This window comes from Saccostrea echinata, unplaced genomic scaffold, assembly GCF_033153115.1.
Source record: "Saccostrea echinata isolate AGI-Se365-2 ecotype Australia unplaced genomic scaffold, CSIRO_AGI_Sech_v1 ptg000043l, whole genome shotgun sequence".
In the NCBI taxonomy this organism is placed as follows: domain Eukaryota; kingdom Metazoa; phylum Mollusca; class Bivalvia; order Ostreida; family Ostreidae; genus Saccostrea; species Saccostrea echinata.
In genome coordinates, this window is record NW_026889792.1 from 2,090,308 (window position 1) to 2,114,818 (window position 24,511).

Consider the following 24,511-nt stretch of genomic DNA (forward strand, 5'->3'; position numbering starts at 1 on the left):
CCATACATGTCCATAACATAGCCTCACCTAAACTTCAGACCAGGGACTAAGTATTTGATAATTTTGGAAAAGGCATTATTACTCATCAAAACCATGCACTAACTTTTTCTACGTAATACTCAAAGCAGAGAAGATTTTCATATAGCTCTCTGCATGATCTATAGACCCCTAACACCAGAACCCCTGACCCAGGGGGCAGGGGCCATAAATTTTACAATTTTGGAAGAGGCATCCTTGCTCATCATAGACATGCACTTAGTTTGTTTGCTAGACACCCAAGAGCAAGAAGATTTTCAAAGAATTAATGCATTCTCACTATGCTCTGCCCTAACTCCAGAACCCCTGACCCTGGGGCAATAAATTTCACAATTTTGAAAGAGGCATCCCTGCTTATCATACTTGTGCACTTTGTCTGCTTAATACACAGGAGCAGAGTCACCCATGTGGCGCAGTGGTCAGAGCGTCTGCTCTAGAGTCGTGAAGTAAGGAGTTGATCCTTACGTCGCAGGTTCGAATCCCACTGTGGGATGTGGAGACCGGTCCTTTGGATGAGACCGTATAAACCGAGGTCCCGTGTCGCAGCTGGCACGAAAAAGATCCCTCACTGCTCAATAGCCGTAAGTGCTGAGCATAGGACAAAATTTGCAGCTCTCCACCGGCAAGTGGTGGCGTCTCCATATGAGTGAAAAATTCTTGAGAGGGACGTTAAACAACATACAAACAAACAAACAAACACAGGAGCAGAGAAGCTTTTCCTGTATTAATGCATTTTCACTATCTGATCATTAGAGCCTCACCGTTACACCAGAACCCTTGACCCACGGTCTTTTAATTAAAAAACATAAATCCATTTTAAGTATTTATTGCACAAAATGGCTAACCTATATGTACATTTATGTACGGTAATAAGAGTTGAACACACTTTTGTGAGGTAACTATTTCATTGACATGCATACCTTAATTATTTTTCATTCAATACCCTTTTAAATATTACATTGAACTGCAGTTAACTGTGTTATTTCGACAGCCAATACCTAGCCAATGATTTTTCCCTATTTCTAAAAATTTCCCTGTAAAAGTGACCCCTAGGACTGTGGTCTGCACCAATCAAAAGCATTTTGGAACATTTTAAACCATGGAGACACATCAAAGTTTCTCATTTCCTGTGGCATCCATGCACATTGCCAAGGCAGGAAGCATCGCTCAGGGTGTGGCATGATGGCAAGATGGCGGCCATCTTCTGAACAAATGGCAGCGATCCCATCCCGGGATCCATTGGGATTGAAAGGGTAGACTTCAGTGGGCTTCCCTTGATCATCCACGTACTTCACTGCTATCAGTTTGTCTCTACACATATCCTGATAAATCCCCTCTGAACGAAACACCATTCTACCTGTAAAATGTTAAAAACACCTTTCTATCCGTAAAATTTTTTTTTTTTTTTTTTTTTTTCAAAAGCGCACAATCTTAGTATATGTACAGTAAATGAAGATACAGACAGCTAAGACTATAATAGAAATAGAAATTTTCATCCAGGTAAAATTTTGTAAATATTTAACACACTTCTTTTCAAAATTTATCTGCAAACACATCTAACCTATGAAATATTAACTTAATTGCTTTTCACAACATCTGACCTTGGTTTATTTAACCTAGAATTTATAGCATTAATATGTTTCAAATTTTTATTTTAAAATAAAACTTTTCATACACCTTTTAACAACTCTAAAATATCAAGAATTGATCACTAAATTCATACTAATATCTATAATTGTATATATAGAGATAAATGTTGTAAATGTAAAACTACCTTCACCATGTGCACTCCACATGCCAAACACTGTGTCCTCCATTCCTTTAAACATGATAGCTGGGCTGTTCATCACTCGTACAGAACTGAAGCGACACTCGAACCTCTCTGATAAATTGTGATCCAAAAAAAGTCCCTGTCCAACACCACTGTTGCTGTTTTCTACATAAAAAAGAGCATGAGGAGTTTATCTTGTGAATAAAACAACAGTGTTGACAGATTTCATTTTGCTTCATTAGCATTGTTTCGGAAAAGTAAGAAAGAAAAGTTTACTTTCATTACCCATGAAAGGACTACACAAAACAATGTCCAGATTGTTATTCAAGTTTATACATATTTTCCTGAAAATATGTATTTTAGATATGATTACTACTTAAATGGAGCATCCCCTCACAATTTGAGCATGAGCACTGCTATAAAGTGGACCATCCTCTCACAATTTTAATATGGACACTAATACAAAGTGGAGTATCCCCTCACAATTTGGGCATGGGTACTGCTATAAAGTGGACCACCTGCTCACAATTTTGAAATGGGCACTGCAATAAATTGGACATCCTTCTCACAATTTCGACATGGGGCACTGCACTAAAACAGGACATCCCTTCACAATTTTGACATGGGCACTGCAATAAAGTCTACCATCCCCTCACAATTTTGACATGGGCACTGCAATAAAGTCTACCATCCCCTCACAATTTTGACATGGACACTGCTACAAGGTGGACCATCCCCTCACAATTTTGACAAAAGTAGAGAGTTGTTCTACCTTTTAAATCCTCATCAGGAGCTACCCAGCCAAGTAGTGCCATCAGTTGACAACCATTACAGACCCCTAGACTGAATGTGTCGGGCCTCTCCTTAAACTTCAACAGCTGTTCTCGAACACTTTGGTTAAATAGCGCAGTAGCAGCCCAACCTGAAATGAAAACGGAATTTTAAAATATATTCTAACTTGTAAAATTTTGAAAGGTGGTGCAAGTTATTTATTATGCAGTTTTCAATCACACTGTACATAAATTTTTTTGCAAAGAAATGCCAATTTAAGATTTCTACAATGCCACGAATAATGTGATCAACTCGATCTACAAGTTTCTTGTAGAAACAAACCTTTGGCAGATCCACATACATCAGCATAGCTAAAGCCTCCCACAAAAAATAGTCCTCTAAATTGGTCCAAGTTTATTTGTTCCGTACACAGGTCCTCCATGTTTACATCCCACACCTCAAAGCCAGCCATGTGGAGCACAGCAGCCATCTCTCGATCAGAGTTACTTCCCTCTTCTCTAAGGACGGCTACTTTTGGCAAGGGTTGACCTGTCATGAGAAAAATATATTGGGAATCGTACATGCAAAAAACAACCAAAGAATTGTCACCAACACCCAGTTGCAATGATATAAAGTGGGAACCCCCCCCCCCCCCCCCGAAATAATTTAAGAGGTTCCTGGGCCACAATGCTCACCTGCATAACTATAACCCTTCTTGTTTTTCATCAGCAGATGATTCTTTTTCCAATATATTCCTATGTAAAATTTTGATCGCTTACTGTAGCCAGATGTGTCAGAAAGATTTCACTTACGTTTCCTCCTTTCTGGCTCAGTGGTTCTTGAGAAGATTTTTGAATGACCTCATCCAATTTTTACTCTTCCTTAAATATCTCCCCATGGATAAGGGTGTGGCCCTTCATTTGACTGAACTGAATCCTCTTCACTCAAGGATACTCTGTGCCAAGTTTGGATGAAATTAGCCCAGTGGTTCCAGAGAAGATGAAATTCTAAAAAGTTTACAATGACGATGACAAACAGACAAATTCTGACCAGAAAGCTCACATGAGCCTTCAGCTAAAACCAGAATTCATGCTTGTTATATGTTTTTAATTCGTCAGTGTTTTTCATGACCCACAATCCCAGCCAAATTGAGGCAGTTTCCCCGATGAAATGTCAATTTTCTCCAAAAAATATTAAATATATTTTTCATATTGTAACACATCAATGTAAAATTCACTCCAAAATGAATAAAAAAAGGTTGCTTTGTTTTTCAGATGAAAGAGTGCATGGAACAGTGAAGTTACTTTATGCAAACATTTTTAGCTGAGAAAACTTGTGTTACACAAACACATGCATTTCATAGCATGCCTTGTAAGCAGTGAAGGTGAAAAATCAACACATACTTGTCGGTCTACCTCTCTGGGAAAAGGATATAATCTCAGATTCAAATGGAACATGGTAAGGAGGCTCTAGCCTCTCTTTCAATCCTGTTTGTTCCTGGGTTACACATTTGGGATTGGCTTGAAGAAATTCTAACTGAAAACTAGTTTCCTCCCAGACATCTCTTAATACCGTCATCCTCTCTTTTATTACCTCTGTGCCTCTTATGGATATATTCACCTACAAAAATACATCCTTATGACATTTTTTTTAATTAAACAACATTACAGTTCATGTTTACTGATAGACAATATGCTACAACATGTAAAAGATAATTCAATTACACTTACATGTATTTCATTTGATTATGAGTTTTTTCATAGGGCAAAATTGGACTTTATGCCCTGCAATTGCCAATAGCATATTTCAATTGCTCATGTGCATTTGTCACATTTTAAATCCACCAAAACCATTTTACTACTTTTAGCCAAGTTTTTAAATCATACACTGAAGAATATTAATAACCAAGCTGAAAACTCTCCCAGTGTATGGCATTATTTCTAATATACCGTAATTTTTGGAAGATAGGTCGATACTTTTTTTCTCAGAACCGTTGGGGTCGTCCTATTTAAAGAATCGACCTTTCTAAGGCTCAAGTTTACGAAAAATGACCCAAAATCCGTAAAATTTACATCAATTTCAAAACAAACCTGTACAATTTTCGTACCTTTTTAAATTATTTTACCAAGGAAAAATAATACACAATAAAGAATTAAAGTATATATTCCGTTGATTTCTTGCAAATTAAGTTCCCTTAAATATCCACCGATGCACCCAAAAAAAATATTTAATCATCGCGTAAATAATGTTTCATCAAAGTATATTTTACAACATGCTATCTGTCTCCATCTTGTGAAGTTGGAAGTCGCATTCGTTCACTAAAAATAAAACCGCGACCGTATCAAAATCTAGAATACGGAGAAGTTTTCACAATCGCAATTTGGTAAATAATCGTCATCTTTTTTTAAATTTTTTTTTAAAATTTTTTTTTTAACATTTATGCGTATCGATGAATTGAAATTGTCTACATAAATATTTTTTCATTGTCTTGTGATATTTTTTTAAATGTAAAATGCGTGAAATAAATTGTTGCCCGTAATTCCTAAATTTATTTATCAAATATACCGCTAATCATAAATATATTTCTACATGTATCTAATTAACTAATAAAGTGAACTTATCTTCCTCATACCCAAGAGGTACACTGATTTATTCAAAGATTGGCTTCTGTTTGAATTTTAATTGTCTGACAGATAAAGGGATATACAATGTGTACAAAAAGGTGTTGACACCTGTGTTGGTTTAACCGCCTGCAGGGCATGATTTACAGCACGTGCCGTAATAGGGGTATTAGTGCTACACATCATTGAACATACAAAGCTGTGAAATTCATGATGACTGTTAAATTGCAAATGTACTCCTAATTAAATTTATTTTTACAACAAATATCACAGGCCAAATTACAGCTTGGAAATACGATTAATTTCAATTGCTCACTATTACATGTAATAGTCATTTGCGTGCTTTAGCTAATCCCTAATACAAGAAATATAAAAATGGTGGTCATCGGATATTGTAAATAATGCCTATATAAAATATATTAAGGATGTCCACGATGTTTAAAAATGGAAATCATTATTGCTTGATCTTGTGTATTTCCCTAATTTATAGCTGTCGTATACTACCGTATTTATGGATACTGTTTAACGACAGAGTCAAACTAAGACGGCATTGAACTGGCAAGTTGGAGAAAATACGTTTTAGAGAAGAATTCAAGGAAGTTTCAACTAAAGAAACTATTTTTTTTTATATCAAATACTATTAAAATGTTTTACTCAAATTAACCATTTTATTTTCTCAATACGATAATATCACGGGGTAAGCCAAGAAGTTCAAATGTTCTGATACGTAGTATCTACATCTAGAAATCGATAAACAAAGCCTCGTCCTTTCTTCCACATTCGTCCAATCTAAGGATTTTTTAAAAATTACGGCTGAAAATGAGCCTTTCGACCTATACACCCCATTGACGTATACCCCCAAAATTACGGTACATGTACATTGTATGATTCTGTAATAGCAGTACCAACCAAAGAGTCATTGCCGCTTTTTGAGGAATGACCAATCAGATAACAGGGCACATTCTGTGCAGTGTATTCTCCCAGTACTGTGGTACTCTCACTGAATGGCACTTCCAGGATCAATCCAAGTTCTTCTGAGAACAACACATCTATGGCACTGCATTCTGAAACACATGTATCAGGATCACTTTAAAAAGCATTTTTGACTCAAATAAGTACGAGGTTTGATCATGCATTGCAACTTCAGAGAAAAATTTTATTCAAGTATTGTCATGATTAAAACCAAAAGTCTCTGATGAGACTTTAGCTCTACTGGTTTTACTTAAAAAGGAAGATAAAAGTAGCACTTGGACTTGAAACTTTGCAACATCAATAAACAGAATATTGATCCTTGATTTAGTCTGTTTTTATGGCAAGATTTATTGCAATCAGAATAAAACTGTAGGAGGAGTAGCCTTTTAAAATAATTTTACAGAAATTTCAATTTAAGTAACTATGGCAACATCATTCAACAAAATCAAAAAAACAAAAATGACAATTACGTATCTCGGTGTAGTCTACTTGTATGCCAAGTTACACTGAAATAAGACAAAACATGCAGGAGGAGTAGCATTTTGAAAGTATTTCAAAAATTTCTATTTTTAGTAACCATGGCAACACCGTTCATCATAAATCCAAAACTGGTACAGAGAATTATGTATCTTAGTGTAGTCTACTTGTGTGCCAAGTTATATTGAAATCAGACAAAAACTGTAGGAGGAGTAGCGTTTTGAAAAAAATGTTTACAGACAGATGGACAACGGACACCTTACTATCACACAAGCTCTTCTGGTTTCTGACCAGTAGAGCTAAAAATGAACAACATAACTTAAATTATCTAAAACTCTTTGCTCACTGAATCATTATAAATATAAATGAATACCATCTTGAATGAATTCCAGGTTAACATCTATCCCACAGTTTCCAGCAAAAGCCATTTCCATCATGGCTGTGATGAGACCCCCATCACTGACATCATGTCCAGCAGATATCCTCCTCTCTGAAGATAAAAAGTTATCATGTTATATTCAATGAAAAACTGTAGACATGCATGTACATGTAGGCCCATTGGCCTTGAGAGACATCTGAGTAAGTAAACCATCTTTTTGACAAGCTTGTCATTGTGTGTCAGTCAGGGAGAAAGACAGTGGAATCATTTAAATCTGGGGAGGAGGGTGGATTTTTAAAAAAAAAAAAATTATAGGTCCGTGGGGATACATTCATATCTACAAACAAAAAAGATGACTCTGAAAAATCAGTTTATTAGTTCATGGAGGATGTAAATTTGTGGATAAGAGGTACCCATAAATTCCATAAAAAATTGAGCTACCATGAAATGATTCCACAGTATCATTGCTCCATATACAATTCAAAAGTTATCTGCTAGACATCTTATCTAGAAGTACATGTATAACACACTTAACATTTGAAAAACTTCACTTCCCTTTTTTTCCAGAACTACAGATCCGGGGGCCAAGAATTATATCTTAGAGGAGGAATCACTGCTCAGTATGATAAACTAACCAGTTTGTTTTGCTAGATGAATTGGGTTAAAAAGAAAGCTTTTTGAAGAATAACTTAGTCCCAACCTAGTTAAGAGGGCTGGGTGGTTGTAGACATTTTCAGACTATACTGATCTCCTTTAGAAGAAGAGCTCCATATAAAGATATACAAAATGATCAAAATTTAGAACTAAAATGTATGAAATTTTTGTTTGCCAAGTGATAGTTGACAGCTTAAGACATCATATCTAAAAAATTAAGTTATATCTGATGGTTAATTTGTTGACCCCCCAGCCTCCTTAACCCAGTGGACAAGATAATAAATCCCAAGGGGCTCATTAAATTTTCAGAAGTAATCTCTCTTTCCTTATTCATTCTTTTAAAGTCATGAATCTACCCTAGCACCATAGCCCCCAATGGGATGACATACAAGCTTGGTATCATCTTATTGTCTATTCAACCAACTAACTAAATTTGATCATTATAGGGCAATCATAAGATAATAAAGTTACTAGGGAAAAAAAAAATAGAAATTGAATGTCAGACAGCTGGACAGAGACAGACACACATTGATAAATACTGGGCACCTGTGCACCTTGGTGAGGCCCTAAAAGTAACAAAAAGTATATTCCATCAGTGTCCCTTATTTTTAATACAAATGACAACCGATTTCTTACCTCCAATTAACTTCTGTGTGAAACTGAAAGCTTTACAGAAAACATCTGGCTGATCCAGATCAGGACAGAGGTTACCCAGCTGTTTGTAACATTGAGCAAGGGCGGAGCCACCTAGTCGATGGTTCCCATTCCCAAGATCCACTAAAAGCAGGCAACCTGTAGATAAAAATTACAAGTCCTTCATTACAGAGCGCTTATGTTAAGAACCCTCTATACACTGCACACTAAAGACTTCTGTTTCTCTAGTATTTTTCTGCAGTTAGAGTGATCTGCCCTTAGATCTAAATTCAAATAAATTTAAATCTACAGTGTATTTCTCAATTTGTAATCAATTCACGCATTCTTAACATTTTAAAAGGCCAAGATAAATTAACTGAACACTTCATTTGCATATATTTTATCCACTGAAGTAAACAACAGTGATTTCTGTTCATTGATACTTTGTTGTCTTTGAACATTTTTCCTGGGGGTAAATACCAAGTACCATATATTGAAAATTATATAGATAAGCTCAAAATTTACACCTATATTCAATATAATTTTATCAATGTCCAAAAAACATTTTGCACTGGTGTATAGAGGGTCCTTAAGTCTGTTTGAGAATATTCTCTACCAGTCAAGTACCCTAGTTATAATTCAATTATGTTACACTGTAGTCAAAATGCGACATCATTTTTGGTGAAGAGTTGATGAGTCACATGCACATAGTTTGTACACGCTCTAGATGATTAGTTTTATTATATACCCAAATGTGTATCCCTCAGTTTTACTGTTGATCTCACGTAATCACACGACGGTGTGATCCGACTTTTTGGATCACCATACTATACCGGTAGTTTCTGAATCCATATCACCCCTCTCTGAAACTGATGATGTAGTACACAGTAAGCATATTTGTTGTCTTGCATATCAAATAGTTCCTAAAAAGTGTTTTGTTTAATGAAAAAAAGTTGGATAATTGATCCCAAAAATTTTCTTTTATAATATTTTGCTAATTATAGAGGGGTATATAATAAATTTATCATTATAACAGTAACTAGATCCGAAGAGCCATATCACGTCTCCTTGACAGGTGTGGATCATCAGATCAAACTTGTGTCTTGTTTGATCTGATGATCCGCGCCTGTCAACAAGACGTGATACGGCTCTTCGGATCAAATTACTGTTACAACAATATACATGTATATACATGTACATTTTCTGATTCCTGTATCTTCTTTTTCTAAGCATATACCCTGATGACCTAATAATTATACTATAAATTTGATATAGTTGTGAGAAAATTCACAATATTACACTTGATTATAAGGAATAAATGTCAAAACACCTCTTCACTCCCCTTGAGCAATGAACCCTGGTTGGAAAGGTCAATTGAGATGATCACTGATGTGAACAACTAGTAATTTGTAAAATTTTCTAACCTTTGTTGTCCGGACACTTGAGATCAGGAGTTACAGTCAGTGTAATATCTGGACAAGCAGCATAGGCAGATATCACAAGTGTACCTACAACAAACAGTCAGTGTAATATCTGGACAAGCAGCATAGGCAGATATCACAAGTGTACCTACAACAAACAGTCTGTGTAATATCTGGACAAGCAGCATAGGCAGATATCATAAGTGTTATCTACCACAAACAGTCAGAGTAATATCTGGACAAGCAGCATAGGCTGATATTACAAGTGTACCTACAACAAACAGTCCATGTAATATCCGGACAAGCAGCATAGGCAGATATCATAAGTGTTATCTACCACAAACAGTCAGTGTAATATCTGGACAAGCAACCTAGGCAGATATCATAAGTATTATCTACCACAAACACTCAATGTAATATCTGGACAAGCAGCATAGGCTAATATTACAAGTGTTATCTACAACAAACAGTCAGTGTAATATCTGGACAAGCAGCATAGGCAGATATCACAAGTGTACCTACAACAAATAGTCAGTGTAATATCTGGACAAACAGCATAGGCTGATATCACAAGTGTACTTACAACAAACAGTCAGTGTAATATCTGGACAAACAGCATAGGCTGATATCACAAGTGTACAAGTGTACCTACAACAAACAGTCAGTGCAATATCTGGACAAGCAGCATAGGCTCATATCACAACTGTGATCTACAGCATTATGATCTACAAGCATTAGTGTGATATCCATAAAACAGCATAAACAGAAATCACAAGTGTACCTTCACAAAACTGACAGTGTAATAGCTGGACAAGCAGCATAGACAGATATCAGAATGCTCCTTCAATACAACACTGTGAAATCACTAATTTTGGTGGAAGATTTAATTTTCATTGTTTTTGTGGTGAGACCCATCAATTCATGTCTTCCACGAAATGTAAAGAAATGGCAAACTTTAGTATAATGTTTCTCCTTTAACCATGAAATTAATTCCCTTTCAACCAGTAATTTTCCCTTTAACCACGAAAATTCGACTCCATGAAAATAAGTGATTTCTCAGTATTATCAGCTTGAAGTTAACATGGATTTCTTGATACTCACAGGTGTATATATTTATAAACAACATGAAATTAAACTAAATCATTTATATGATAAATTCATTCTTTTCCAACATGAACCCTAAATTTCAGACCGTTTTGTCCATTCATTCTTTCCTTCATGCAGTACCTGGTGCCCTAACAGTTTGATCCCCCACTCTAGCTGCCATGCTCAGAGAATCTTTCCCACCATCCACAGCTATCCCAAGATTCTTCATGATGTCACACATGGCTGAGCATGCCTCCAGTAATGCAGTGCCCTCTCCTGGAAGTTTAGCAGGCCACATCCAGTTTCCACTGCATTTAATGTCCTGTGTAGTTATGAAATTTGTGAAGACCATCCAATATCGCAATTTCAACTGTTCCTATTAATTATTTTTTACCTGCACCTTTTACAGTACTAGCCGTAAGTGTAATACACGTATTTGCTAAATCTTACATTCTGCCTAGTACATGTACAGTATGAAGTAAATACTTTCTTAGCGAACTGAAATATACTTGAATGCATAAAACAGTTGTAAAAAACTGCTATCAGATGTGTTGCGCTTCTTTGAGGGCAAGTTTTATTTTACATATCAATTTGTATATCTCTACCAAATCACAATTAAAGATTTGAAATCAGAGAATCCTAATGAATTCATACTTTCCTGTTTTTAATGACTTATATGTATATACAAGTTACCTTAATGTCTGTGACTTTGGCAAACACCAGGTTTGTGAGGGCCTCTGCTACAGACAGGCGAGCTCCACAGGCTGGATTAATCAGGCCTTTGATTGGCTGTTCTCCTATAGCAGTACAGGAACCAATCTATCAGTAAAGAATTACAGTAAAGGACTTATCAGGCCTCTGATTGGCTGTTCACCTACTGCAGTGCAATAGCCAACCTATCAGTGAAGAATCGTAAGCATTGAGAAGAAACTTCAGGAACCAAACACTTCTAAAGAAAAGACAAAGTATTGCAGTAGAATGAATCTAAATATTTTCACCATTTAGTTCCAAAACTTTCTTTTGATGCCATGAAGAGTTAATGTAATTTTCCTAACATAGCATCCTTCGAACCCCCACCCCTAATGGGAGATATCCCAGAGTGAAAACAAAAATGTGCTTCGTTTTTTTTCACATTTCTTATTTACGCAGACACAAATATACATTAGCATAGGTGATTTGATTCATGCAATTTCCATCTATTTTTAGTAAAAAAAAAAGTTGCTGAAGAGTACTTAAAACTATACACATAACATAAGAATATGATTAAAATCTTATTAATTGGAAATCACAATATTTCATACATTCTTCACTGTTCCTATCCTACCTTATCTAGGTAACTAAGTGCTGTCACAGCAACATCTGCCAAAGGTGTATGAAGGGGACCAACACACTGTTGCTGGGCAACTAGACCTGTCACACACCTGTCTACCTACATGTGCACAATATAATTCAAATAATTTGTAATCCTTCTAGAATACTGATATGTTTACCTACAGTATTATAAAATTTCCTTCAGGGTAAAGGAAGAATTTATTTATCCCTACTGATCAATTACATACTGTATACAGGGTTATTTTTGCCTTTTCACACATCCAAACAAATTTTGCCCCATTTGAAATTCGCCCAGTCACAATTCTGTTTAAGAAAATATACTGTGTTCTATAAATTTGCCCTGTTTAATTCACTCACCTGTGAGTGGGGTGAAATGGACGAAAATTTCCCTGTATACAGTACCAGAGCTCCATGTAAGGTGCGTATTTGCAGAAATATGCATTGAATTTTACAAAATACATATTGAAAATTAAAACTGGCCGTACAGTTACGCATTAGCAATCGTAGATAAGCATTACACCACAAAAGTACTGCATACAATGGTTTGAATAATACGTCTTAGCTAATGATGTAAATTGAGTTTTAATCGGTGTTTGATTTTTCTCAAAATGAAAAAATGATTTAAAGCGTTTTACATACATGTGATAAGTCAAAGACCACAAAACTGTACAGGAGCCATAAAAAAACTGGAATTTGGGTGAAAAAACTGTACACTGTCTATCAAAAAACGGTATAAAATATCACTTAAATTCTTCTGATAAGGCACCTTATTTATAAACCAACAAATATATATTGTTGCAAATGTCTTATTTTAAAAGTTGTAATGGAGATTTGAATGCTTTAAAATTTCATATATTGTGTTTTATAATCACAGTGTTCTTATGAATCTATTATAAATTAATCTTGTTTAGATGATAGTTTGTTTGCCAGCTTTATATAGTATTAACGTGAGAGTCAATGTCTCCAATTTACATTTTGTTCATATTACTGATATATACATCAGCAATGCTAAATAAAAGCAGCAAATACAATCATACATGAATTTCAGCACATAAAAACTAAAACTATATCCTTTATTTCAGCGTAATCATGGTAATAAACATCGTATATTTTATACCTACGAAGATCTGGGTCAGATTCATGTATATTAGGTCATGTATATCAACTTTAGAAGTTGGCTTAATTTTTTTTCAATCAAGTTACGAAACATTAACAGTTAGAATTAAGTACCTCTTTAAAAATAAAGCTACCTAAAGGGGTATCTTGATACAGATTTATAACAAGATAATTATCCCAATTGGCAATTGACACCTTCACTGGTTTGTGTACACTACACAATTATCGGAAGGTCAAGTGTCAAACACAGGTGACGTTTTCCTGTGTCTCACGAGCGAGAATGAGAGGAAAATGACAGCATTTAGCGAGAAATTCAAAATACTGTACAAATTTTCATATTCCGTGAATTTTGGTGTCCCGCCTGTACACGATGAATGGGCTCGAAAAACTGTACATTTTGCGTACCGCTGGTACATATCACATGTATGGTTTTAATAACCAGGAATATTCTAGTAATGGTGATGACGATTTTTATTTCTGATTTCTGGAGAAAGAATCAAAGATATAGATAAAGATCTATTTCTTTAAATAGAAAGACTATGCACTAGGCATAGTTACATGTACTTTTAAGCACACTGCTTAAGCTTGTGTCATCTACAAGATGATATTGTAACAAGAGTAATACATAAGTATTAGAAAACAATGTTACCTAGAAAACAAACGATAGTTGTAGGAAAAAAGTCTTAGCTGGAGAAAAAAGTTTATACTGCAATGTTATCAAAGAGGACACAATGTGTAAAAAAAAGCAATGATGATCATACCATATCAAAAAAACAAAAAAAACAAAAAACAAAAACAAAACGGCTCTGTTTAATTTAAAGACCAATTAAAGAAATAAATTGCTGTAGAGAGACATTACGCATAGCATGTACATGTATTTGAATTTACCGATCAAGAGTTCTCTAAGATTCTCTAGAGTTCTTTGTTTAGTAGAACGGTTACACACGGTTTGTACATAATGTTTTTTGGGTTCATTGCCAATTTCTGATTTCTCTCAACTTGCCATATTAAAAAAGATTTTTTTCCTTTCGGTTTACTCTTGTTAGAATATCATCTTAAATGGAGGAAACGTTTTATGTGCCTATGGTAACTTTACCTATTGTATGATCTTCCTTGTCAAAAAAGAATGTTTCTCAGTTTTACCAAATAAGTCCTGTTGGTATTTTCAAAATTTATTTAAATAAATGCAGGAACTGTCCTTTGTAGTTTTTTTTTTCCTTTTCTCTTCTAAAAAACTTATATTTCGATAACAAGCTCAATATCAAACTAGATGTCAAAACAATTATATACATGTATTAAAAAAAATTCTCTTAAACCATTTTGCTGAAAATCAAAATCTGCATTGATTTGAAAATCAGGGAGTAAATACCCTTTAGGGTAAAAAATTATCTGGAGCTCTGCAATACCTGTTATAATTAAATTATCACAGAGTAATTTTTCTTGCTTTCACTTAACAAAGAGATCTACCGAGTGTTCTGACCTTGTTTGTGAGGTATCTCTTACTGGCCACTGATGGTAGCCTCAGGACTCGCTCTAAACCATCTCTAAGATGGAGATTCTCAGGTAAGGATAATACACGTGGACTAGGTGTGATCTTTTGAAGCTTGAAAACCTAAAGAATTGAGTTGTCAAATATTACATTCATACAAAGAACATCATATGTTACTTCTTTACACATAATGATCTTCATTCCAGAAATCAAATAAAAAACAAAATTCCTAACTCATTTACATCCCATATACATGTACATCCTTCTCTCAAACCTTTCTAGGCATGGATCCTAGAACATGTTCCAGATCCAAATCCACAGGGAAATCTATAGTCTTTATTTTCCTCTTCTTTGCAGGTGTGGATATGTTTTCTGCTGTTTCCTTCTTAAATCCCTCCAACTTTATCTGAAGAAACAAAAAAAAAATAAAAATAATAATAATAATAATTCTAACATATCACACTAATACATTTATGTTGGATGATTCTAATTAAATATCAGACAAACAAGAGGCATGTGGGCCATGATGCTCACCCAAGTCAACATTTTCTTTCTGTCAAATTAATGTATGTAGAAACATGAACAAGATTTCCAATGTTAGCTTTCTTTTTGTAGAGTCTAGTGAATACAGAAAAATACATCCCCACAAACATGTAAAAAATTTTTACTAAATTTACAAAACTTGCCAGTAAATTACACAGTACATGAATGCTTGCATACTTCCAAATATTACATACATTTTATACATGTGCCTGAAAGCTCCTTGAGCCTCTGGCTCCAGAACTCTCATAGTACTAACTGTGACTGGGGTCAGGGTCATTAAAATGGTCAAAATAGCCACCTATTTGGGAACTTGGGGATAATCTTTGTTCATGTACATTATATAACACCTCATATTTTTGATTTCTGATGGTTGTTATCAACCCAATTTTTTTGGTTTTGCAATATACAGGAACACAAGTAACAAGTCTAAGTACATATTCTATGATAATACCTTCTTAGCGGGGGTGGGGGTGGGGGTGGGGTGGGGGGGTCCTTCCAATTAAAGAATATCGATATGTTCTACATCTTAGTCATCCAGATAATAAGAATCAAGAATGCTTCAAACAGATCTAGATGTTTGTTGGACAACTTCTATAAAATTCATTCCTGAAACCTGTCATCTACTCCCCTTTCCTCTTAATCTCACTTACTCGTCCTGTGATGGTCCCCACAAAATTGACAGGACACCTACTCCCCCTTTCCTCTTAATCTCACTTACTCGTCCATCCCCTGTGATGGTCCCAACAAAATTGACAGGACACCTCTCTCTGTTCGCTATCTTCTGAACCAGGTTCTGGTCCTGGGGGCGGATGAGAATGGCATTACTCTCCTGGTACTCTGCCCCCCACAGCTCTAGGATACTAAGGGTCGGGTCACCCAGCTGAAACTGTGAGGCCTGAATGAGAGCACCTGCTGGTTCTGCTATTTCCTTCAGCACATTACCTATAAATTTCACTGAATATTAATCTAGGACATTTATACAAGCAAGGCCAATGATTAAGCATTAAATTAAATGAAATTAGTCTTTGTAATAATTATTTAATGATGCTGAATTTTCAATCATTTTATTCAAATGTAACTTAAATCAACAATGAAAAAAAAATTATCGTTATTGATGGTGGTTATGTGTTGGCTTAAACCAGCATAATTTTTGGAAGTGAATGAAAGGTTCCATGTGTAGAGGAATCACTTTCACTTACGCCCTTCCTTCATGAAATATTTTACGCAATGTGAGCCACAATCTCACAATGGATTAGAACTCACCATTTCCCCCTGCCCCCTGATCGTGAACACTAGCTATTGGGTTCCTCTCTCTTCTTTCTATACAGCCCCTGATGACACGGTTTAGTTTCTGCTCCATTTCAGGATCCCCTCGCTGGACAGCTCCAAAGTCTAGTTCCTCCTTGTTGTCCCCCTGGACCTGCACAGAGGAGGCAGCCCCTCCCCCAACACCAATTCTGTAAACAGGTCCTCCTATCTTAGTCACCAACATCCCTACAAAATTATACAAATTCATAGTTGTATCATTAGTCCTTTACAGTGATAATGTCAAATTCTATAAGGTCAAAATAATGTTCGAACTTTTTTTTTCCTGACAACGATTTGCTGTCCATTTCCTCAAAAGATACACACTAAACTTTTTTCACCTGGTTCTGGTACATCCTTTTTAATATGGATGTCTTCCATCTGCCCAATCCCCCCGCTGAACATGATGGGTTTGATGTACTCTCTCCTCTCTCCACCTCCGTCTGTCATACCAAAGGACCGAGCAAACCCTGCCAGTACTGGCTCTCCAAACTTGTTCCCGTAATCTGAGGCTCCATTACTGGCCTCTATGGCTATATTTAGAGGTGATGCAAAGTTACTAGGGTATAGATATGATGGGTCCTCCCAGGGTTGTATGTAACCTGAAAATGTGACAAAGTAACTTTTTTAAAAAATAATTTTGGCCCTTGGTGACAATTTACATAGAGTAATTTAGCATTTATTTTATAAAGCTTCATTTGAGAACTTAATTTACATTATTTTGTCTCCATGCAAAAATACATGTCAAATTGTCGAGATAAAGGTACAGTAGTACACCAAGCATGTATATGTACACATACTTGTATAGATGATACACAAATACCATAGACTGTGAATCATGTAGTCTTACTGTCTCATAAAATATAAAATCATGCAACATAAAAGCAATTTATCTGTGACCTGGAATTTTGAGATTTCCAAAGCTGTATCCAGCGGTGCCTGCCACCACATGTGCCCCCCTCCCTGTGGACTGGACATCTCTGATCCTGCCTCCTGTGCCCGTGGTGGCCCCAGGAAAAGGAGCCACTCCTAAAAATAACAGGTTCTTTCAAATCAAGTGACTAAATGGTGAAAATGTGCTTTTTTTTTCTGAGAATCTGTTACTTACAACTGCATGTTTATCATATGTATAGGCACACATAACAAAACGTTTTTTTTTTCATACAAATGACTTTGATATTATCTGATACAGTGTAAGGAAGTCAGTAATATAACATTGTGTGTAACCTGTGGGAAAGTTATGAGTCTCTGCTGTAAAGATAATGTGTCTTTTGACGTTTTCTAATTCTGACATGGCACTCGGCACTGTGGGGTCCCTGGGAATCAGAACTGTTGTCTCAAACCCCTCAATGGCACTGAAACAAGCAAAACAAGCTATCTATAAAGGTAAACTAGAAATTCCTAAACATTTTCCAATAACATTACACTAATATGCTACATTGATACAACTAAGAATTGAAAAATCTTTGCTTACATTATATTTCTTTCTACATTTTTTAAAATTCTGTATTGCTAAATATGAAAAAAAACAAATGGGCCAGTATACCTGCTATTATCTGAGAATTTAATGACATTATTTGGGTTAGAGTGTTTCTGAGTCTCCATTATCATTTTGAACAGCGACTCAGGATATTCCTTCCCATCAACCTCCAAATGTCCACGGAAAAACCAGTGGCGGCTATGTTCACTGTCAAAATTTTAAAAAAAAAACATGGAAATTTTTACATTTGGATACATTTTAAATACATGTATTTCCAAATTATACTTTTCATTATTACTGAATCTGTTGTAAAGATGCAGTATACATGTATCAAGAAAAATTTCAACTGCCAGTACATATCGCAGCTTCACAGCTGTCTATACACATGTATTTTGATGATGTTACTGCCTATGAAGATTGGTTACCTGTTAGACTGGGCATTTACCTGTTAGACTGGGTGGTTACCTGTTAGACTGGGAATTTACATGCACCTGTTACACTGGGTGGTTACCTGTTAGACTGGAAGGTTACCTCTAAGACTGGGCCGTTACCTTTAGACTGGGTGGCTACCTATCAGACTGGGTGGTTACGTATCAGACTGGGTGGCTACCTATCAGACTGGGTGGTTACCTATCAGACTGGGCAGTTACCTGTTAGACTAGGTGGCTACCTATCAGACTGGGTGGTTACCTATCAGACTGGGTGGTTACCTGTTATACTGGGTGGTTATCTGTTAGACTGAGTGGTTACCTGTTAGACTGGGCAGTTACCTGTTAGACTAGGTGATTACCTTTTAGACTGGGTGGCTACCTATTAGACTGGGTGGTTACCTGTTAAACTAGGTGGTTACCTTTTAGACTGGGTGGCAACCTATCAGACTGGGTGGTTATCTATTAGACTAAGCAGTTACCTGTTAGACTGGGTGGTTAACTATTAGATTGGGCAGTTACCTGTTAGACTATGTGGTTACCTGTTAGACTGGGTGGCTACTTATCAGACTAGACTGGGTAGCTACAAGTTACATTGGGCATTCACCTCTAGGACTGGGCAGTTACTTGTTAGATTGGGTGGTTACCTGTTAGACAGGATGGTTACCTGGGCAGTTACCTGCTAGACTAGGTAGTTATTAGTGTTGTACCGATAATCAGAAAACATTGATTGTCGACAAAAAAATGCTACCGATTCCGATGATTGATTAAAATTTTTCACAATCGATCATTGGAAACATACTTCTAATACAATGCATCCCAGAATTATCCATTTCTGGTTTAAAATTTATTTCTTCTTAATGAAAGAAAATGGCGTCTGCATCTGATACTAACCAACTAGCATGAAGCAGAGGTGATTAAGAACCGAAAGGTGCACATACAGAGCCTAAAAAAAAAGTTTGTTTCCTGTAACCCGACCGACCCATTCAATTTACCCCCGGGTGGGTTTTTTTCTGCCAAATCTGTCTTTGCTCTTTGGTTTGATCAATCAGCTGATTCTTTTTATTCAAAAATATTAATTGTATCTTTTATCTGAGATATAAAATATGCAACTTAGTCAACAATTACCTTAAATATAAAGAGTAATCAATCCCCCCCCCCTACAACTTTATAAAGTTCGTATTCTGCCGCTAGGCAGCCATGTTGGGTGTTCACTGTAAATATATCACCTGGATAATTCAGTCCTGGGATGTTTGACCCCATTATTCTTAAGCAAAAAAAAAAAAAAAAAAAAAAAAAATCCTGACCTACCAACCCTTGATTTTTTGGGAATGTTACAGGAAACAAACATACATAATTTTTTAAGGCCTAGAAAGTGTAAAATAAACAAATCAACAAAGAAAATAAGATATTATATATTTTATATATTCATGTTAAAGAAATAATATGAAATAATTGTAATAGTCTGCTTTTTGTATACAAAACTATAAAATCCAATTATAATTGGTAAAATCGCATCGGAAGCAGTAACCAATTCCAACTGATGATTGATTATGAAAATTAACCAATGTCCCATCACTAGTAGTTATCTATTAGACTGGGTGGTTACCTGTTAGACTGGGAGGTTGTCTGTTAGACTGGACAGTTACTTGTTAGACTGGGTGGTTATCAATTAGACTGGGTGGTTACCTGTTAGACTGGGAGGTTGTCTGTTAGACTGGACAGATACCTGCTAGACTGGATAGTTATCAATTAGACTGGGTGGTTACCTGTTAGACTGGGAGGTTGTCTGTTAGACTGGACAGTTACCTGCTAGACTGGGTAGTTATCTATTAGACTGGGTGGTTACCTGTTAGACTGGGCCAAATCAAAACATTCTACATTGGTTGGGTTTCTTTTTATCTTCTCTTTAAATAACTCTGTGTAGTAATCCAGATCCCAGTTATCAAAAGCTAAACCTGTTAAAAGCCATAATAAATTAACTGCAGTTTTATCCATTGAGAGAAACCATCCATTGTTATTCATAGTAGTCTTAAATTATTTTTTTTGAAAAACGTATATGCATAGAGGAACTATCAAAATAAGAGAAGTTATTTTTAACCCAAAAATACAATACATGCATACATGTACTAGTATTAAAGATCTGTTGGGTACTTATTTTATGGGGATTGCTCAGCATGCTATTTTTTCTTTTAAATACATGTATGAACCCTGAAAACACTTTCTTTCTTATTTTTATTAATAGCCTGCACCACTGTTTCATCTACAAATTACATCAGGATAGAAGTACTCATGCCATATCACTCACTTTCTTCAAGTACCTTGCTTTTCACTGGCTTTTTCCAAAGCCTTTCTGCCTTCCCCCATAACATCTATTTCATAAACATCCTCTGACTTGACCTCAAGGTTAAAGGTCTCCACTGGGGTTAAATAACGACTCTGGGTCATTTTGTCATGAATACTGTTGACAACCTTCTGTTCTTCCTCGCCATCTAACTGGAAATCCTCGGTAAACGTTAGGAGATAACGTGTGGAGAATTCGATTCTCGTCACGTCATTAATACCCACTGATTTGCAGATGGACACTGTGTTTGTGGAGAATGGAGTAGAAAAGTTTAATCTGAAATGGAACATTTCTCTTTTCTGTTTAAAAGTGCTGGAGATTTTTTATTTCATGTAATACCAGAAGTCTCCTATGAGACTGTAATTCCACTGGTTTGTACTAAAAATAAAGAAAAAAGTGCACATCATGACATTTTAATTTTTTTTAATATAAGTTGTATATATATACAGGAAAATATTTTAATGTTTTCTAAATTTATACCAAAATTTATTGACAGAAAACCAGAATTATAGAATTTTGAAAGAATTTCCCCAATGATTCTATTTTCAGTAACCATGGCTTTGGGTACACTTTTCATTGAAACCTTTACATGGAATTATTCAAAATGATATAGACTACTTGTGTAAGAAGTTTTACTGAAATCAGACCAACATTCAAAGTATACAGACAGGCAGATAACTAGACAGATGGACAGACACATAACCCATGTATACACTCTTCTAGTCTTTAAATTTATATAAGAATGTGCATTAGGGATGCTGAATATTCATGTAGATGTAACATGATCATACATCATTACCAACAGAGAGAGGGGCTAATGGCAGGGGACACCAATCTCAATTTACAGACAATGATAATGACACAGACTTGGTGGATTTCTGGTCTGAAACAAACCTTGGTCCAATCTCTATAAGGCAAGTGTTCCCCCTTGGTTGCTCAAAGGAACTCTTTCTGGTGACATCATTGTCCAGGAAGGATGTGCTTAATACCCAAACAAGTCTGGAAAAAGTTTCCAAATCCACATCTGAAAATAGCAGTATAAATGAAATATGTATAAAGCATTAAAAATACAGTTGTATCTGATACACCAATTATTTAAATAGAATACAAGACTTTCTTTTCTGGGAAGAAAGATAATTAATATTTTCATCAAACCATTAAAAATAAGGGTCCATCACAATGACACATAAGAATACCTGTGGCAGTCAGAGTAATGATACAATATATTTTTATTTTAAAAGTTTGAATATCAAATTAAAATGGCAAATAGCCATTGAAAAATTTTCCATTAGTTTAAGTCATAAATGATAATTTACCATCTGACGTAAACTGTACATAGAAACATGTCTCGATCTGGACTTTACGTAGATCATCTCCGACGAGAGATTTAATTTTCTGATAAGTCACATCCTCCGCTCGCGGATAACTGCAAGATTTTTTGTACAGTTTCAGCAATAGAGGTTTCACCTAAAATAATTTTTTTTAAATATTACAAAATTTACAGCTGAAAAACAAGAACATTGCAGTGCACATACTACATACTGTGGATTCCTAAATATTGGCAAGGAATTTATTATCCCATAATTTTACAACCACTTGCAAAATAAAATTATTAGCTTTAATTGTTATATAGCTGAAATACATTTAAAACTGCAAATTCAAGTTCTCTTGATTTGACGTCAATAAGTCATTTAACAATATCAAGTACTTATATAATAAAGAATCTATGATAAAATATAAGCAGTATCTAGTTTAAAGAAGTATTAAAAGCACTCATAAACTGAAGCTAAATATTTACACAGATCTAAATGGAAGAAGTTGCACCTACAGTATAATGTTAGTACATTTATTTGAAGCTGCTGATCAAAGAACTAAGTTGTAAATAGGAATCTATATTAACTGTTATACCTTGTAGGGATCAAATTAACTGAATAAGCTGTTTCCAAGTTGTATATATTTACCTCTTTTTTACTGGATGTGTCCTCCATCCTCCTAGGGGTACAAGACCCTCACTGGAAAAAAAAAACAATTTATCTACAGTGAACCAACTATTAAATGCTTACAGTTCTTCATATATCACCAATTGAAAAATCACTCTACGACAAATAATATTCAATATCGAGAGTTCCTGTTCCATAAACCTTTCAAAGTCCTATGAGCTGTTTGTGACCAGAAATAAATGAAAGATGGAGTTGCTTCAGCTTGCAAACATTGTGGATGTTTTTCACATGGATATAAAAATTGGTTTACATTCATTAAAAAACAGAAAATGGCACTAGATTTGAATATTTAAGATTTTGATTTTTGACAATGTAAAAGTCATAAACCTTGCAAATGGACTGATACTAGGAAGATGGAAGGAGGAAACATGGGGTCTTTGCCAGCATTATGCAGCTAGAATGGTTAGAGCTTGTGTGAATTGTGATATTGTTGCCACTTCATAGATGTCACACCATTCTGTTTCAAAATCATGCTAAAACAAGGGCAAGGCAAAACAATTCAGAATTCTTGAACCTCTTTTCCAGATTCAAGCAATTTCAACTAAATATTGAGTGGAACTGTTTTTGAATAATGGTATAAAAGCTTTCTCATACTACCACATTTTTAGCAAAATTTTCAATCGGTGAAAGGGGGATGTACATGTAGGTATGAAAGCACACACTTGATTTGCGAGCTGCATTATTTGACTATGACTTGACTGACAGAGATTGGCCAAATTAATGCATACCTGCACAAACACTGTTTGACAGTTCAGCAAATTTCTGGGTCTTACTGAGAGTTTGAATACCCAAAATATGTTTGACATATGATATGTGAAAAAGGTAGATAAAATTGGTTTAGAAAAATAATAATTAAATCCTACATCTGAATTGTTATTTATTATATTCTTATGTACATATCATTTTGTATCTCCAATATTCAGAAACATTTTATTTCACTTACTTGGATTTACATAATTTGAATATCCGATAATTAATCTTAGTGAATTACATGTTTAATTAATAAAATCTACCTCCCAACAAATTTATCTGTGTTGACTGACTTGGAAGTAAAAATTAAAATATTTGTTGTCTGTTATATCAAAATGGAAATCTAGCAAAAATGGAGATTGTCTGAGTATCATAAACCTCTGATAAATTAAAATATTTGTTGTCTGTTATATCAAAATGGAAATCTAGCAAAAATGGAGATTGTCTGAGTATCATAAACCTCTGATAGATTTTTTTTAAAATGTGAAATTCTACAGGTAATAAATACACTACTGAACCTAATATATATTCACACACAGGATCATACATTAAAATATACAGCATACAATTATCAAATCTGAGCATTAAACTGTATATGTTATGTCATACATTAATATTAAGCGTGTTTATCTATCATTACCTAAATATTTACCCCGGTTTTCGATTATTTTATGATGGAAAAAACAAGATATTAGTCATAATTCAAACACTGCAGAGAATTCGGTTTTCTCCTGGCGGGCAATATTCAGCCCGTGGCAAAAACCACGAGCCAATGTGCGTCCGTATGTTATTGATAAACGGTTACCTTTACATTCGTCCAATAAATGAAATCAGAATTAAGAGCAAAAAAAACGTAGCTGTATACATAATAGGACAATGACTGATTAATTCAACTTGTCACAT

At 35.1% G+C, this 24,511-nt stretch overlaps 1 protein-coding gene across 3 annotated transcripts; it reads right to left on the reverse strand.

The window, feature by feature from the left end:
• Positions 1 to 846: 846 nt before the first annotated feature.
• LOC133201332 (phosphoribosylformylglycinamidine synthase-like) lies at positions 847 to 22,864 on the reverse strand. 3 transcript variants are annotated; one of them, XM_061337137.1, is made up of 25 exons: positions 22,820 to 22,864; positions 22,175 to 22,325; positions 21,753 to 21,882; positions 20,836 to 21,134; positions 20,364 to 20,472; positions 18,153 to 18,293; positions 17,834 to 17,961; positions 17,507 to 17,635; positions 16,948 to 17,208; positions 16,565 to 16,795; positions 16,020 to 16,243; positions 15,033 to 15,164; positions 14,750 to 14,881; positions 12,146 to 12,250; positions 11,515 to 11,640; positions 10,963 to 11,143; positions 9,739 to 9,822; positions 8,318 to 8,473; positions 7,022 to 7,138; positions 6,109 to 6,263; positions 3,994 to 4,198; positions 2,921 to 3,127; positions 2,580 to 2,729; positions 1,811 to 1,972; positions 847 to 1,393 (listed from the first exon to the last, which is right to left on the reverse strand). In XM_061337137.1, the coding sequence occupies exons 1-25, from the start codon at positions 22,844 to 22,846 to the stop codon at positions 1,086 to 1,088; spliced, it is 4,050 nt and encodes a 1,349-aa protein (XP_061193121.1). In that variant the 5' UTR covers positions 22,847 to 22,864; the 3' UTR covers positions 847 to 1,085. The 3 variants fall into 3 exon arrangements, with proteins under 3 accessions (XP_061193121.1, XP_061193120.1, XP_061193122.1); XM_061337136.1 differs by having other exon boundaries at positions 3,982 to 4,198; XM_061337138.1 differs by lacking the exons at positions 21,753 to 21,882; positions 22,175 to 22,325; positions 22,820 to 22,864 and having other exon boundaries at positions 3,982 to 4,198; positions 20,823 to 21,023.
• Between the last annotated feature and the right edge of the window lie 1,647 nt (positions 22,865 to 24,511).

Excerpts from the sequence above, each read along its gene's own strand:
- LOC133201332 (XM_061337136.1), bottom strand. The coding sequence starts at position 22,846 with ATGGAGGACACATCCAGTAAAAAAGAG. Across the intron at positions 17,636-17,833 it reads GACTCATAACTTTCCCACAG|GAGTGGCTCCTTTTCCTGGG; the intron begins GTTACACACAAT and ends TGTTATTTTTAG. Across the intron at positions 11,641-12,145 it reads CACTTAGTTACCTAGATAAG|ATTGGTTCCTGTACTGCTAT; the intron begins GTAGGATAGGAA and ends CTTTACTGATAG.